A 17,819-nucleotide genomic window follows, 5' to 3' on the forward strand; every position below is an offset into this window, starting at 1 on the left:
GCGCCGGAGCAGTCAAGAAAGCCCATAATCTTTGTTATATTTCTAACTACATCACTACATAGTATAAAACAAAGTCACTTTCTCTATCTTTATGTCCCTTTGTATGCTTAAATCTTTCAAACTACGCAACGGATTTTGATGCGGTTTTTTTTAATAGATAGAGTGATTTAAGAGGAAGGTTTTAGTATATAATTTATTAGGTTTAAGTCAAAGCGGGCGAAGCCGCGGGCGGTAAGCTAGTATAAATATAATCTCAAAAAAATAAAAAAAAATAGAAGGGGGGGTTTCCTCACCCCCCCACTTTATAGGGGGTCTCCCCTTACCTCCCCCCTCCCTTTCCCTCCCCTCCCCCCCCTTAACTCGTGCCGCAAATTTCTAAAGAAATACCTCTGTTTCAATTGTAAAAATTAATTTCACAACAAAATTTCTCCTATAACTAGAAATTTTTGGCTCTGTATCAATTAAACAACATAAAAAGTGGCTGTATACTGCTATAGGTATATTTGACAAATGGGGAAAGGTAGAAAAATACAATCTTTGGTTGAATGTTTTGTCAAAAAATTACCCCAAGCAATGTAAAACTTTTTAAAATTTCTAATTTATATAAAAACAAACATAGCATGATTATACAGGAAGACAGCTAGAAGTAAATACTTTTTATAAAATTAGATGGCGGAGGTTGATCCAGAAACGTTGCTGGAGTGGTTGCTGACAGGGCAGGGGGATGAGAGGGATATGCAGCTCATTGCCCTGGAGCAGCTATGTATGTTGTTGCTCATGTCAGATAATGTGGACAGATGCTTTGAAAGGTAATGTTGATTTACATGTAAAAGAATCATGAATCAATTATAAATAACTAGCTGCTGCGCGCGGTTTCACCCCCGTGGCTCCACCCCTGTTGGTCGTAGCGCGATGTTATATAGCCTATAACCTTCCTCGATAAATGGGCTATCTAACACAAAAGAATTTTTCAAATCGGACCAGTAGTTCCCGAGATTAGCTCGTTCAAACAAACAAACAAACAAACTCTTCAGCTTTATAATATTAGTATAGATTTGTTTAATTTGGAATTAGCTACATAACATTCTTAATTAATTTTCAGTTGTCCACCAAGAACATTTTTACCGGCATTGTGCAAAATATTCCTCGATGAATATGCACCTGATAATGTTTTGGAAGTCACAGCCAGAGCAATCACTTACTACTTGGATGTGTCAGGTAAAAATATAATGAACCAATATCACCTAAAAATGTGTACAGATTACATTAAAACACTGTGTAAATATGAAATGTTCTGTTATTATTTTCATTCATAATTCATCTATAATTCTTTGTTTACAGCTGAATGCACTCGCAGAATTGTGGCCATTGAAGGCGCCGTGAAGGCTATTTGCAGCAGACTACTCACAGTTGACCCTAACAATAGAACAAGTCGGGATCTTGCCGAACAGTGTATCAAGGTAAATAAGAAATATATTTGATGTAATTTTGAATTAAAGTAATGTTCTTCATATTTTGCTTGCGTCTATAATTAGTAGTATAATGTTAATAATTAAGACTAATGATTATTCATTAAAATAATTTCAAAAGCATTACATACAAATAAGTAATTCAAAATTATTGTAAAATTGTTATGTAATGATTTGTAGGTAACAATAAATATATCATAAATAATTTCCAGGTATTGGAATTGGTGTGCACTCGTGAGCCTGGTGCAGTGTGGGAAGGTGGTGGTCTGCCGGCCGTTTTACATTTTATTACCCACTATGGCACTTCAGTGCACAAAGATACCCTCCATTCAGCTATGGCTGTTGTGTCAAGGTACACATTTCATATGTTTTCTTGTATAAATATGTTTTACTCACAGAACAATAAAAACAAATAGAAGTGCTTTAATGTCATAATTAGTATGAAAACCAGTGTCGCCAAACCCACACATTTAAACCGATAGTTATACAGTACACTACAAGTAAACTTTGCCTTTGATTGGACTGCTTAATTTGAGTAAAAACTGACTTAGGTTATAAATTCAGCATTTCAATATGTACCCTAACGCACCATGTTACGGTTTATTTTAGTATAACATCTCTAGGTATATTAGCTGTTTTGTTTCTCATTGCACAGAAATTCCAAATTCGAAAAACATTCAGCTACTCCACAACAGAGGGCGTTAGTTTTCAATAGATATAACTTTGAACCTCAACACATAGAGATAAGGTTGAAATTTGTGTCACTCAACATTAATGACATTAACTTGATATTTATCTGATGCTATGCCCTGAGGGATGTCAGCCTTGTTATCGATATCGAGATATCGATAATTCACAAATAAATATTTTTTGTGTATTTTTTTTTCTTTCTATTATACGAGTATAGTATAATGTGTCACATTTTGGAGTATGTTTATTACTACTAAGTACGTCTTTTTATATTATTATTATTAAATAAAAAACGGAATAGAATAGTATTAATCTATATTTACAAAATACAAACAGAAAATATGCATTATTTTAAATCTTGGAACTGCCGTAGGTTTGCTGTATCGGTGGCCTTTGTTAGACTACTTAGTGCTGTTCGGCATTCAGTTAACTCGTCACGTTGCATTTATCCATTTCTCTTTTAAATTAGCCTCTTTGGGAAATCTGTAAATAAATTGGACAAATGAAAGCTAAGGAAAAATAAAATAAAATTTAATATTTATAATGTTTGTCTTTTCTAAAGTATCGATACTGTCGATATGCGCCACAAGCATCACTAAAGCGACATTCGTTTGTTTATTGCAATAATATTCCAGAAATTCTTGTTTGCTGTTCAATCTATAATAGTACTAATTTTTTTACGGATTAAGGTTCATTTTGACTAGATATTTGTATACAATTTTGACAAATTACAAGCGAAGATATAACATAAAATATTATATGTAAAATAAATAAAAATAAGACTTACCGATGGTATGAAATGCCTCCATTGCTGATATTATTTCGTCTGCTATCATTTTTGCACTCTAATACCGAACAACACGTCCTAATTAATGAATAAATACGGAAAAAAGGTTTGACAGCTGATAACCGACTCGAATATTTTTCTGCGCACAACTGAGAGCAAGTTAGGTGATCTTACCTTACAAGTGACACGTGGGCCACGCCCACATCACACTTCTATCTACTTTACTGTTCTGTGGTTTTACTACATACATATTTGAATATGTAGTGTATCTTTTATTACTTGTCTTTCTTACCTCCATTTTACTGTGTAATATCTGTTTTTTTACACGCTTTATATTAGCTTCACCTGTATTTTTTTGGTAACTGACTTCTTTGGGCGCGATTTTGACCCACTTTAAACGGCCAGATTTCGTTCAAACGTTAGTTCGGTTTTTGAAGTGAAACTTCTTTATCGGGGTTGGAAAAAAAATTAGTGTAACATTTTTTCGTTACGCGCCATCTTGTTTTTATCCCTACCACGCGTGATTGACATATTTCTGTAAAGTTGCATAATATAGTAAATTATTTTTTGAAAAATAAGGTCATAAAGAAGTTTCACTTCTTATGTGTGTACACTAGTACACGCACATATTTTTTCTATAAAAAGCGTGTTTTTTAGTTTTTTTTAACTATTATTATTTTAAATATCTTTAGATTCAAGACTTGGCGTCTCTACAATTATCATTATTTATATCCATATATCTAGACTTTAAACAAAACCAAACATATACATTTATATCCATACTACCAGGGTCTGTGGCAAGATGGAACCCGGAGACGCTAGAGTGGGAGACGCGGTGTCGTCGCTATCATCTCTGTTACAGCACAGTGACACTCGCGTAGCGGACGCAGCGTTGCGTTGCTTCGCCTCTCTCGCCGATCGGTTCGCTAGGGCTCATGCTGATCCTGCTCCACTCGCTGAACATGGTAAGTTCTATTACATGTTATAGTATTTTATTTATATTAAAATACTAGCGGTCCGCCCCGGCTTTGCCCGTGGTACATATTTCGCAATAAAAAGTAGCCTATGTCCTTTCTCGATTGATATCTAATTGTGTGTTTGTAAAAGTGCCGTTTTAGAAGATCTAATGATGTGGTGGTAGTCTATCTACACCTTTTTACATTTAATATCATTGGTTACTATATAAAATTATTTGTTATGATAGGACTGATTGAAGAATTGGTGCATCGCCTTGGAAGCACTGAGAATAGTGATGATAAATGTTCCGTGCCCTCAGTATCAACTACAGTGAGTCTGCTAACAACCTTATGCCGTGGTTCTGAACAGATAACTCACGTAAGTTTTTACCTACAATATTTTTATTATTCTGCAAAGTTACAAAAACTCTATTTTTCCATTAAAATTCGCGTTGCATTTATGTATCTTTTTTATTACAGGATTTAGTTCGTTTAGATCTTTGCTCCGCAATAGAAGCCGCGGTTCAATCAGATGAGCGTTGGAGTTTGGAATGTATGCGCTTAGTTGATCTGTTGCTTGTACTGCTGTGTGAAGGGCGACAGGCTATACAAACGTAAGTATAATTTCTTCATAATAGAAGTTACAAATGTGTATAACTTTATCAAATTTTACAATACTATTATCACCCTTTTTAAATATCGTAATTTAATAGCATCACCCATTTACAGTGGTCTTAACAGAAATGGGGCTGCATCAACAAGCAGCAGTGCATCTGCAGTTGGCTCGTCAAATGTGACCGCGAGTGGAGAGGGCTCTGTACGCGATAAGTCACACAGACAACTCATTGATTGTATTAGAGGAAAAGACACGGATGCCTTAATGTCCGCAGTTAATAGTGGCGCGGTTGATGTCAATTTCACAGATGATGTGGGCCAGACATTATTGAATTGGGCCGCTGCATTCGGAACTAGGGAAATGGTCGAGTTCCTATGTGAAAAGGGTTAGAATTAATCTATTTGAGCATGTTATTCTTCTTTAATTGTTTGATAAAAATATAATTATAATGCTGTTTTTATTATTAGGTGCTGATGTAAATCGCGGACAACGCAGTTCATCTTTGCACTATGCAGCTTGCTTTGGTAGGCCTGCAATTGCCAAAGTTCTATTGCGATATGGTGCCAATGCCGATCTTAGAGACGAAGACGGTAAAACCCCACTTGATAAAGCAAGAGAAAGGCACGATCAAGGTAAACGGACCGGTCAGTTTGTATTATAGCATTTTCATTAATCAATAATTTACTAATCAACTTTTAGCGATTCCTTCGACAACTCATTCATGGATCATTCAGTAGGCATACTAATACTCATATTTGCTTACATACATGCTTGTAGTTAGTCTCCTTTAATTGTTGGTCAATTTTGCAGTGAGTTCAGGTAAACATGCATTGTAAATATTTTGGCTATCATTAATGATTCTATAATTTTTTTTTGTATTAATCATTTGTGATCAATGTCTTCTGCTTATTTGTTTTCATTTTTGAATGTATTATTATATGTGGAAGAAAAATGTATGGTTTTATTTTCTGGTCATACTTAAACACGTAAAAAAGGGCATGTACTTTACAAATATGTATATCATAAATTTATACAGTGCAACCTTAATATAACGTACCTCAATATAACGATTTCCTCGATTTAACGAATTTTTCGTAATCCCCTTGAATTGTCCATAAGATTCAATATAAAATATCCCTTTTCATTACGAACATTTTTTGCGAACCACCTCTTTATAACGAATTTTTAACTATCAAGAAAAGTATAAATACCTCTAATTAACGAATTTCGTCAACCCAAAACCTTTACCTATATAAAGTTCAAACCAATGTAATGATTCTAGTATGTGATTCATGTTGCGACAGGTTTCGACATGCTTTTGTTCGTAAAACGATCATTTTTGTTTAATTTAAATTGGAAAGTAATGTGAACACTGCTGCTCGTCACTATTGTTAAAGATTCAAGTTGAAATGGATCAGAAACGTAAAAGACCTCTTTATAACGAATTTTAGACCAACCTAACCTCAACATAACGAACCTCAGTTCAACGAATTACTTGTTATAACGAATATTTATTTGTTCCCTTCAGATTTGTTATATCGAGGTTGCACTGTATTTATAAATTTGCTTAGATGGAATTTTTTGCGTCAGCTTATTCTGTTGTTTTATTACTGAACAATTTGTATAAACTCTCAATATGAAAAATGTTTCCTATTTTAATACAAATTTTAATTGAACACAGGTCATAGAGAAGTTGCTGCTATATTGCAGTGTCCCGGAGAATGGCTTGTAGTCAGTAACCAGGATTCACCATCGTCATCCAATGACGAAGATTTTCCCGAAACAGGGGATAAGGAGATGGCTTCGCTCTATTTAGAGTAAGTTATCATGCAATAATTGCATACGATAACTTTATGTGACCTTAATTAACTAATTTATTCTTTTTTGCGCTGAGAATTTTACAATAAAATTAACCTTATGCAAATAATCGGCGGTATTATCGCTATGTAGCGACCTTCATGTGAAAAGAAAAGAAAAAAAAGAATCGATCCTGTCTTCTACCATGGTAACTTTTTTATAATTTAAACATATTTGAAGCATTTTAATGCTTTAAAAATATTTTGATGTTAAATATTGTTGTGTTTTTGTCTATAGGCGATTGGTACCAGTGTTCTGCTCCCGCTACATAGCAGCGGGCGGGGCGGGGGTGAAACGCGCGTGCCTCTCGCTGGTCCGCAAGATGGTGCACTATGCGCCCGCGCATCGCCTTCGCACTATCTCCTGCCCGCGTACCGCCTCGCTGCTCACCCGGCTTATCGCACAAGTGCTTGATACTCAGGTCAGTTGACGGATCGTAGGTACAGACCTACGATCGTTAATGATAACTAGATATACTGTATACAAAAACGAACTTTAAACTGTTGTTAGTATGTGTGTAAAATTCGAGTTGCAAGAAACAATAATTTAAACAAAAGCAAGTTATTGTGTATCTAGTTGTTATTAATAACTGAAGCTCTGAACACTGTAACGCGCTCGGTTCTCATCGGTCCGCAAGATGGCGCGTGAAGATGGAATTAGACGCGGCTGCGCAGGCGCTCCGCCGCAATGTGAAATGCATCGTTTCGTGCTAAAGTCGCTCGAAATAATTTTAAATGAATGTTTACTTCCTTCTATGCGGAAAACTGAAATTCAAATTTAAAATATAAAATATAAATCAATCAGTATACAGAAATATTTCAATTTTTAACATTAGTTACACAAAATAAAATATATGCATCGGCTCAATGGATGGTGCCACATATTCAATTAATGTGTAAATGAATATATTTGTATAATTAGGATGATCCGACGATGTGTCGCCGGGCGCAGTCCCGGTATCTGCGCAGTCGCTATATTCGCCCGCCCGTGGTAAAGTTACGATGGTGTGATGGTTGTTTCCTCTCCACTCTTTCATTGTTATAATATTCCTTGCACTGCTTTCTCGTTTATTTACCATTTAAAAAAGTTTTAGATGTAAATGCTATTTTTTAAATGTTGTGAATGCATAATTTAATTATATTCGGATGATTCTTACGAATATGTAAATAAATGTTGCATAATATTCGAGACTAATTCAATTTATTTATTTATTTATTTATTTATTTATGCTTTATTGCTCTAGATAAATTACAAATCGAGACTTAGCCTAGGATACAATATAACAAACGGCGGTCTTATCGCTAAATAGCGATTTCTTCCAGACAACCGGTTGTACAGAGAGAAATTAAGTAAAGGATAGGAATAGGGCAGAGCACAAATAAATATATACATACAAATATAAAATAAATAGGTAATAATAATAAATAAAATAATAACAGCATAAAATACAAGCCACAAGAATGAGATTTAAATAATATACATATGTTCACAAATAGATACATACCTAGGAGAAGAAAAAAAAAAAATATATATATATATATATATACCTATATAAATATATATAATAAACATAACTACTAGGGACATTGAGAAAGATAAAAATCACGAACCATATTTTTAAAAGTATTTATAGATTGAGCCTTCTTGATTGGATCCGGCAATGCATTCCATAATTTAATTGCACGAACAGTGAAAGAGTTATCCAGAAAGCTTGTATGGTGCGCTGGCATTATTAATCGGAGCTTTTCCGATGAGCGGACAGAATCTCCGTTCTCTCCTCTGAATACGAAATTGTCCTTGAGATATTTCGGTGTTTTAGGGTTAAACAAAACTTGATATAATAGTTGCAGCACGTGAGCATCCCGGCGAAATCGAATGGGTAGCCACTTGAGCTGAGAACGAAACTCAGAGACGTGGTCATATTTCCGTAGACCAAATATGAAGCGGATACAAAGGTTTTGGAGACGTTCGAGCTTATTTAATTGGTCTACGGTAATATTGACATAGCTTACATCGGCGTAGTCAAGTATGGGTAAAAGGAGGGATTGTGCTAGCAGAATTTTGGTTGGGATGGGAAGAAAATTTTGAAGACGACGGAGTGAACCAGCAGTTGCATACACTTTCCTACATACCTCCTTAATATGAAAGCTCCACGAGAGAGTGTTGTCAAAGTAAACTCCAAGGTTCCTTACAGCCTCACTATAAGGAATAGGTGTGCCGTGGACTAAAATAGGAGGAAGATTCACCCAGTTAACCCTTGCAATCAAAGAAGGACTGCCAACAATAATAACTTGTGTTTTTAAGGGATTCACTTGAAGACCATAATCCGAACTCCAAGTTACAATGTTGCTTAAGTCCTTGTTGACTGAAACGATTGCCTGGGGTAAATCATCAAGGGCAGATTGGGTATAGATTTGGAGATCGTCGGCATACATGTGGTAGTCGCACGTTAACTTGTTTGAAATAGTGTTAATAAATATGGAAAATAACAATGGCGAGAGGACTCCTCCTTGCGGGACACCAGCACTAACATCACACCATGACGACTCAACCTCGTCTATACGTATACGCTGACGACGCCCATGTAAGTAACTGTAAAACCAGTCATTTACTGAAGCCGATATATTTATAGAACTTAATATGCTCAGCAGTATATCAAAGTCGACAGTGTTAAATGCATTGCTGAAGTCCAATAATGTTAGAACCGTGAGCTTTTTATTATCCATTCCATGACGAATATCGTCGGTTATTTTAACAAGTGCAGTGGCCGTACTATGACCGGATCGGAAACCGGATTGGAAGGGATTAAGAAGATCGTGTAGGTTTAAGAATCTATGTAGCTGTTCATACACTAACTTCTCAAGGATTTTAGATAGGAAAGGCAGGATAGAAATGGGACGATAATCGGAAAAGGAAGATGGATTTATTTTCTTAGGTAAAGGGATAAGGTGGGAGTCTTTCCAGGACTTAGGAAAAGTACTAGTGGATAGGGAATGGTTAAGGATGTGAGTTATAACCGGGATTATGAGATCTAGGATGGGTAGAATCATTTTACGGCCAATACAATCGCTGCCAACAGCATTCGATGTAATGGATAATACACCCCGCCTAACATCATTTTCGCTAAAACATTTAAACACAAAAGGTGGATAGTTTGGTGCTGGTGTTTCTGAGACCGATTTTAATGTAAGTTGCTTATTTAAGTTATTAAGAACGGATGGGGTATTTGAAAAATGCTGATTCAGTAGTTCAAGATTTAAAGAAGCATTATTAGATATATTACGCTGCTTACCAATCCCCAACGTTTTCAGAAATTTCCATATTATGGGAGGGTCACCACTCTCTACAGAAGCATGGAAGTATCGTCTTTGTGCGTCTCTACAACATGTATTACAACGATTCCTTATCTTGTGGTACTTATCACGACTCTCGTCAGTCTTTGTCCGCTTAAACTTGCTCTTGGCTCTAGCTTTAGCTTTGAGTAAACATTTTAAATCTTCAGAAAGCCATGGAGCAGGTAAATGTTTAACTTTAATCCGCCGAAGTGGAGCGTGTACATCATAGAGATTCGATAAACAGTTGTTAAAAAAGGCCACTTTTTCATTTACACAAGCGGAAGATAAGAGCGGAGACCAATCAATGTTACGGACATCGCGTTGGAGTGCATCAATATCAACTGCGTTAAAATTTCGACGAAGGATGAATTTAGGTTTTTCTTTAGGAGGACGGATATTACAGGACAGGTACAGGAGATCGTGATGTGAAAACGCGTCAGCAGGGAGCTGTCCGTGTTGATACACCAGATCAGGACAGGACATAACTATAAGGTCGAGGAGCGACGGAACGCAGTTTGGGACATGATGTGTGGAGTTGAGAGGAAGGAGGCTAAGGTTATGCGAGTCAACAATAGACAACAATCTACGAGAACGGCTATCCTTCTTAAGGAGGCATGTATTAAAGTCTCCCATAAATATGCAATTATTGTATGAAGGAACAAGTTTATCGAATATTGAATCTAAAGAGGAAAAATAATCAATTAACAAGGAAGGACTATAGAAAACGCCAAGGAGAACTTTGCAATGGGACAGGATGATTTCTAGGATAAGGTGTTCTGCAGCATCGGAAGGAGGAGGTTGGGGTGATTGAGAAATAACAGAATAGGGAATGTGGGATCGAAGATAAATCGCAACGCCCCCACCAGTTTTACCAATGCGGTCGTTGCGAATAAGATGATAGCCTGGGAGAGAATAGGAGGACGAAGGTAAACAGGGCTTAAACCAGGATTCAGATATTAGGATTGCGTGGATATTACTTGACTCGAACGATGTAAGCATGTCTGAGTAGTGAGCCGGGATGCTTTGCGCGTTAATATGTACTACGTTGAAAGTTTTTGGGCTATCAGAGAATACATTGGAAAGTGCATCATTAAGAGGGACAAAACTTGTGCTAAAATAACTACCTTCACTGTCAGAATCCGTGCTAAGTGACACAAAGCTATCACTGGATGTATCAGCAACAATCGACATTACCAAAAAACAAACGAATATATAAATATTTTTGAATAAAAATGTAAGTAATTATATGTATATATTTAAAATAGACTAAATACATATTTTATAGGGCTTATAATTAAATATACTAAATACTAAATTTAAAATAATGTTAGTTTGTACAGACCAGCATCTGAAAGAAATATATTTTTAACATTGTGCAAAAAGACTTGTATCTATGACAGTAAATTAGAATGACAGTTGGAAGAAAGAAGTAATGCTTGTCACTTGTCAGTGGTAAATGTAAACAAAAATATTCTATGTAGGGTGATGGTGAAATTAATATTTAACTACCAGCATTAAAATAAAAGCAATATATATAGTAAAATAGAAGATATAAAAGAGAATAATATAATAAGTTATATTATTACAAGTGACAAGTACTTATATAAGTGACTAAATAAATATTACTGACAAGCAACTATTTAACAAATTGTTATCAAATATTAACAAATTATGTTTGATACTAATAATGTTACAAAATGAAAATATAAGGAGAATAAACAAGATTACTTTCTTTGGACTCGGCGTGCACGAAGATTTGGGGCCGTGGAATCCTTCGCATTATCCGTCTGTGCACCACGAGCAGGTCCTGCAGGAGCAGAATCAGATACGGGACCAGGGATTGCTTCAAGTTCCGTTTGAGAAGAGATTTTATGCCGCTTTCCTTGACTAGTAATGAAAATGATTCCATCCCTGGTCCAGCAGTTAGCAATTCCAAACCGTTGACGGGCTGCCATGAATGTATCATGTCTGGGTTTTGTCAAAAACTCAGAGATGGTTATGCCAGACCCCTTAAGGTTACTTTTAGAAAACCAGATCCGGTTCCTCTCTCCAAGGACCTTAAACTTCATTAGAACAGGCCTGGGTTTGTTGTTGACTGTGCGACCAATTCTGTGACATTCATTTAAAACTTCAGAGATGTCCCCAATGTCTCCGTGCTCAGCGAGTGCCTTAGTCACAACATTGGCAGTATTCTCCTTTTGCGTCTCAGGAACACCATGAACAAGAAGAATTTTGCGCCTGCTTCTCATTTCTTGTTTGTCATAAAGTTTAGAGAGCATGTCAACTTGAGATTGTATACAATGGAGAGATGACATAACAAGACCGCGGAACATGTAAAACTCGGATGAAATATTAGCATTAGGGTTTCCTGGATTTTGTGAGGACATATCTAATTGGCGTTGGAAATCTTCCATTCTGTCCTTAAACATTTGAGACATCTGCGCAACTGATTGTTTAATGTCATCCATATTGTGTGCTTCAGAATTTGCGTAATAAAGTTTTCAAAAAGTGATGTGATATTATAAAGGATATTTATACTGGTATGTACAAACTTTTAAATCAGCATAATACAACTTTTAACATTAAAATCAAAGTAAATACTTAATTTAAACTTTTGAGTCTTAACAAAAACGTGTGCTCTTTTTGACAATCTACCCCCGAAAAAATGTAATTTTAGTGAAACATACTTTCCCGTCATTTTCATATTTCATTAAACTAATTTAAAAAATAAAAAAAATGTGTAAAGCATCACACCATCGGATTTTATCTGCATCGAGTGGATGTTTGTTTTTCTTTAACCTTAAATCCATTTAGATTTTAGTTACCTTCTATTAGTTTTCAATGTTAAGATGATGATAAATAACATGTTAAGTAAAGTGGTACAGTTTCCATGATTCTCCACGAAGAAAGCATGATTTAAACTAAATTTTATACTCATTTAGGGCCGATTTTTCAATGCTTGGATAAAACTTATCCATCCAATAAAGTATTACACGATAATATTAAAATTTCACATAAACTGTCAAATACGGGCAATTAGAATACGTTTTTACAATGGTAGTTTTATACATTATTCGACGAATAAGTTTTATCCAAGCATTGAAAAATCGGCCCTTAGACATACATTTTTTGTTATTGAAACATGTTTGTGGAACAACAAAAATCTCTTTGTCCTTAAATTGTAGCATTTGCATATGGTCATGTAGGGTTTTGTTATTCTAATTTGTATAATTGATATATATATTTCAAAATCAGTTACTGAATTAAGCCTTTTGGCCTTAGAATTAAATTTTATAATTTATTTTAACAGGATGATGACGACGGCCATTTAACTGTGTTGGGCATTGCCGAAGAGCTGATGGTGAAAGCAACAGATATCTATTTGGAGCAGTTTGCGCGACTCGGCGTTTTCAGTAAAGTGGAGGCTTTGGCCGCTTCCCACCCAGCACCTGTTGTTGAAACTGCTTCTGTGATCGGTGCAGGTATAACCTAATGTGCCTTTTATACTCAAAAATATTTTTTTAAAGAAGTGGTCACTGTTTTGCAAAGAAAAGAAGAAGATAGATTTGACTTCAGCAATAAGTAGATAGACTAAATTGTCCATTTATTTCTAAAACTAGCGGTCCGCCCCGGCTTCGCCCGTGGTACATATTTCGCAATAAAAGGTAGCCTATGTTCTTTCACAGGGTCTAAAGATTATCTGTGCCAAATTTCATCAATAGAAGTATAGATATACACATTAACGGAGTTAAATTTTTCATGATCTTATAACAACATTGACATTATTTTGATTTTTAACATTTGATTGTGTAGAAATCAATTTTAACTCAGTGGCTCCTACATTATCTTGATTTGTATATAACCATTTAAATACCTCTAGCGGCGGGCGAGTCTCGCGGCGAAGACGCATTATCCCTAGCCAGTGGTACCGCATATTCTTGGGGCGAGTGGTCACTATGCCGTGGCCGAGACGCGCTGTACGTGTGGAGCGACGCGGCCGCGCTCGAGCTCAGCACCGGCTCGAATGGCTGGTTCCGCTTCTTGCTCGACGGGAAGCTCGCCACTATGTACTCGAGTGGCAGTCCTGAGCACCAGACGGATAATACTGGTAAGTGCGGTACCGGGTTAGTATGGCGTTTGATCATACAGCAGTTGTGTTCGACTGTACGGGGCGTTAAGTGTAAAGTGTTGCACACGTGGAGCGCTGCTTTCGTCATGAAAATAATTGAGGGCGCTTTGGAAAGATAGATGGACACAAAAATTAAACAATTTGCTTATATAGGCTCTTTCATCATCATTTCAATTTTATTGACACGATTGGTGGCGCTGATAATTTATTCTCTATTTCCTTGTAGAAAATCGTGGTGAATTCATTGATAAACTTCAGAGGGCGAGAGCGTCTGTGAAAAATTCCGTGCCCCAGCCTATCCTTTCAAAGCCAAGCAGTACAAAGTTAATACTTGGAAACTGGGTTTTGTCGTGTAAAAAGTAAGTAATCAAAAGATTCTATCCTGACTACATGTGGTTGTAAAAATTAATGCTTAACCATCCAAAAAATATATCTCGTAATAAAACAATTGTCAATTTTTAGGGAGAAAGAACTTCACATTCACAATACGGATGGCCAACAGCAAACAACTATACTCCGTGAAGACCTACCTGGTTTTATATTTGAGTCAAACAGAGGAACCAAACACTCATTTACAGCTGAAACATTTTTGGGTATGTTTTTATTAAAATGTATGTAATTAGATGATGATACGATTTAATTTAGGTAACAGACTTATTTGTTAGGGTTTTACGTTTAAAAAAGTATGCATTTAAATTTATTTTGATAATATTTTTAGGTCCGGACTTAGCGAGCGGCTGGGCAGATCGTCGCCCAACAACCACTAGTAATGGAAATGTAACACAAGGCCGAAGTCGGTTGTCTGCCAAAACTGAAGCGCAAAAAGCACAGGTAATTAAAAAAATACAAATACATATTTATATACACACTAGCGACCCGCCCCGGCTTCGCACGGGTGCAATGCTGATACTAAATACACTACAGAAAAATTGTGAACGTTGTATAGGTATAAAAATATAGCGGCCCGCTCCGGCCTCCGGCATCGCACGGGTATAAAATACATAGCCGGGCGGCCGCAAACGCTACGTCCTGCAATTTTTAAATCTGTAATATCTTCGAAAATATTCACTTAAATCATACGGTGTAAAGGGCCATATAGATCTATATTAAATGAACAATGTATCCATGGTATTTAATTGGTTAAGGATTAATGCTGTATTGGTTAAAATCGCTTCGAAAATTAGCCATTATTTGTCGTAAAAAGTAAATGACAAAAAAAAGTTATTGTGGGTTATCCATAAGAGATAGACATATACCATCGCGGACTTTTCTGTAGACCTTTTCAATGTGTATAATACTTAGTACATTATTTTGATAAAACTCGTAGGGTTCAGCCTGCGTTTGCAATGTAAGCGGAATAAATGTAATTTTTTACGACATCACATTAGAAACCTCAAAAATAACAGTACTTCTCCACTACTTAATGGATCTTATTATACATATAAACCTTCCTCTTGAATCACTCTATCTATAAAAAAAAAACCGCATCAAAATCCGTTGCGTAGTTTCAAAGATTTAAGCGTACAAAGGGACATAGGGACATAGGGACAGGGAAAGCGACTTTGTTTTATACTATGTAGTGATTGTTTTGTATGTTGGATTTATTAAAAAAAGTGAAGCAAGTCTTTTTTCGGATTCATGAAAAAATGCCATTTTATTAAAACTTTATGTATTAGGTGGGTGAACGAGCTCGAGCTTTATACTCGCGTCACTTGGCAAGCGCTGCTTGTCGCCAACCACGTCCGCCTGTGGCAAGACTTCGTGCGTTATTGGCGGTTTTACACCGAGTCTCTGCTGAAGCTACTGGTATGTAACAATTTCTAAAAATACCGTCAAATACGACAAATAAAGAAATGTATATTGATAATTGTGTATTGATTCCTTAGATATTATTTAATTAATTGACTTATCTGTTCTATAAGATGACTGGAAGAAAGAGCTGAGAGACACTTTAAATCAACTCAATGAGCTGTTGTGTGGAAAAGAATTATTATCGGCCTATGAACTACAATCATCCGGATTGGCGCCTGCACTGTTTCAAGTGCTTTCACCTCAGCCAAATGGTAAGTTAATGCTGCTTTAATTAGAATAAAACCAAATCAAATATAAAATTACTCTGTTACTGTTACATAGACCATGTGCCGAAATTTATTTTAAAAGCAAAAACAGAAAATCATTTGCCAAAATCCTTGGCGACCTATTTCAACCAAGTTTCGTTTTCTAGAATGTATCATCACCCCTTTTTTATATGTCATGTCATCTTTTTCCAACAGATGCCCCTGGCCAGTTGTTAGAGCGAGAGCGCATCATCCGCGAGTGGCTCATGGAAGGCGACACGGGTGCAACAGTGGCCTCTAGGCTTGTGGCTGTGCTGGAGAGTGTGGAACGTCTTCCAGTACTTGCACCAGCTCCTGATGCACCGCCCACTCATCCAGCGGCGCTGCATCATCTCACTAAGAGAATACGGTACATTTGGTTTTTATTGCGTGATACGGACGCAGCCATGTCTCTGTAACATTGCGGGTACCTTGATCTGTCTATTTATGTGTTAAGTACACATAAATAGACAGATCAAGGTACCCGCATTAAAAAAACTGCAAGTGTCATGATCGAAATTATCTTCTTGGAAATAATATTAATCCATGAAAAAGATGCTTGTGAAAAATGGTAACACATTTTTTATTCAAACTTTCAATGCAAGCATGTATATTTAAAAATATTCTAATTTTTATAATCTGATTGCAGTTTACGAGTTGAACGCGCAAGCGATGAAACTTCTGAAGATTCCTCAACTGGTAGCACCAGTCGTAATCTAAGAGTGGAAGCATTAACTACAATTCGCCAATTGGAAAAATTCCTTGCCAAGTCTGTGGCACGCCAGTGGTATGATATGGAGCGGCCTACATACAATTTTGTTCAAAAGATTAAAGCAGAAGCTCCTATGACATTCTCGTATGATGTAAGTTGTGTTGTTTATAAAGTTTGATTTTGTTATAACATGTTTATAAGTGACGAAAAGAAACGATACATTTCATATTATTTTTTCAGCATGATTTCGATGAAAATGGTGTGATTTATTTCATCGGAACCAACGCAGGCACATGCGAATGGGTGAATCCAGGAGCACATGGTCTTGTCAGTGTTTGGTCTTCAGATGGCAGACAGTTGCCGTACGGTCGTGCTGAAGATGTTCTATCACGATCTCCCGAGCCGTTGAACGTGCATACGAATGACGATAGACGCGCCTTCATTGCTATTGACTTGGGGCTTAACATTGTTCCCTCTGCGTATACGTTGCGTCACGCACGCGGGTATGGACGATCGGCTCTTAGGAATTGGCTGTTCCAGGTTAGTTGTTTGGATATTTTTTTTGAGTTTTAGATATTCATGAATTTCTGTTATAGGACTAGGTTTTTTTAAATAAAAATGTCTTTTAGCACTAATAAGTAATGGAGGATTTTCAAATGCATTAAAAAAAGTAATTTAGTTGTTAGGAGGAGTTCAAACCTAAAACTTATTTAAGGGAATTTTATTTGGGTAGTAGTATAATTAATGTTCTATTAATAAACATATATGTGGTTTTAAAATGTATACAATATATATAAAAGATTCTATCGTTCTGTTTTAATTTTACCTGCATATAAAATACAAAATAATATCACAGATGTCGACGGACGGCGTCACGTGGAGCACGCTAGTGTCCCACACGGACGAGCAGGCGCTCCAGGAGCCGGGCAGCACGGCCACGTGGCGCGTGCGCGCAGACTCGCCCTACCGCTACCTGCGCGTGCAGCAGAACGGCAAGAACGCGTCCGGCCAGAGCCATTACTTGTCGCTGTCTGGCTTTGAGATATATGGCAAGGTAAGTTCACTAGTTTTTTTTTTCTATTATTGTTAACAAGATAAATCAAAAAATATCTTATACATTTAACAGGAGCATTAAATATAACTTCTCATACATAAGTAGCAATTAATGGTTG

General features: G+C 36.4%; 1 protein-coding gene and 1 long non-coding RNA gene across 10 annotated transcripts in view; one reads left to right on the forward strand and one right to left on the reverse strand.

Moving 5' to 3' along the window:
* The window catches only part of Ufd4 (ubiquitin fusion-degradation 4-like), a 46,895-nt gene that overhangs the window by 1,836 nt on the left and 27,240 nt on the right, over positions 1–17,819 (forward strand). For 7 of the 9 annotated variants that reach the window (XM_090120558.1, XM_090120561.1, XM_090120560.1 and 4 more), the window contains 22 exons: positions 670–809; positions 1,103–1,218; positions 1,342–1,460; positions 1,682–1,821; positions 3,736–3,911; positions 4,151–4,281; positions 4,383–4,516; positions 4,632–4,903; positions 4,986–5,162; positions 6,200–6,335; positions 6,613–6,796; positions 13,021–13,192; positions 13,591–13,818; positions 14,066–14,198; positions 14,302–14,432; positions 14,558–14,670; positions 15,516–15,645; positions 15,762–15,902; positions 16,113–16,305; positions 16,585–16,798; positions 16,888–17,187; positions 17,504–17,701. In XM_090120558.1, the coding sequence (XP_089976684.1) occupies positions 670–809; positions 1,103–1,218; positions 1,342–1,460; positions 1,682–1,821; positions 3,736–3,911; positions 4,151–4,281; positions 4,383–4,516; positions 4,632–4,903; positions 4,986–5,162; positions 6,200–6,335; positions 6,613–6,796; positions 13,021–13,192; positions 13,591–13,818; positions 14,066–14,198; positions 14,302–14,432; positions 14,558–14,670; positions 15,516–15,645; positions 15,762–15,902; positions 16,113–16,305; positions 16,585–16,798; positions 16,888–17,187; positions 17,504–17,701 (3,678 nt within the window). The remainder of the gene's footprint in view (positions 1–669; positions 810–1,102; positions 1,219–1,341; positions 1,461–1,681; positions 1,822–3,735; positions 3,912–4,150; positions 4,282–4,382; positions 4,517–4,631; positions 4,904–4,985; positions 5,163–6,199; positions 6,336–6,612; positions 6,797–13,020; positions 13,193–13,590; positions 13,819–14,065; positions 14,199–14,301; positions 14,433–14,557; positions 14,671–15,515; positions 15,646–15,761; positions 15,903–16,112; positions 16,306–16,584; positions 16,799–16,887; positions 17,188–17,503; positions 17,702–17,819) is intronic. The other 2 variants (XM_090120563.1, XM_090120566.1) reach the window with 1 other exon arrangement.
* Positions 2,458–3,187, reverse strand: LOC149908983 (uncharacterized). Its single transcript, XR_016456701.1, has 2 exons — positions 2,947–3,187; positions 2,458–2,642 (listed from the first exon to the last, which is right to left on the reverse strand). It is a non-coding gene; the product is annotated as an uncharacterized LOC149908983 (long non-coding RNA).

Source organism: Colias eurytheme, chromosome 4, assembly GCF_061535395.1.
Source record: "Colias eurytheme isolate Ceu_HAF_F1 chromosome 4, ilColEury1 Martin Lab GWU primary, whole genome shotgun sequence".
Taxonomy (NCBI): domain Eukaryota; kingdom Metazoa; phylum Arthropoda; class Insecta; order Lepidoptera; family Pieridae; genus Colias; species Colias eurytheme.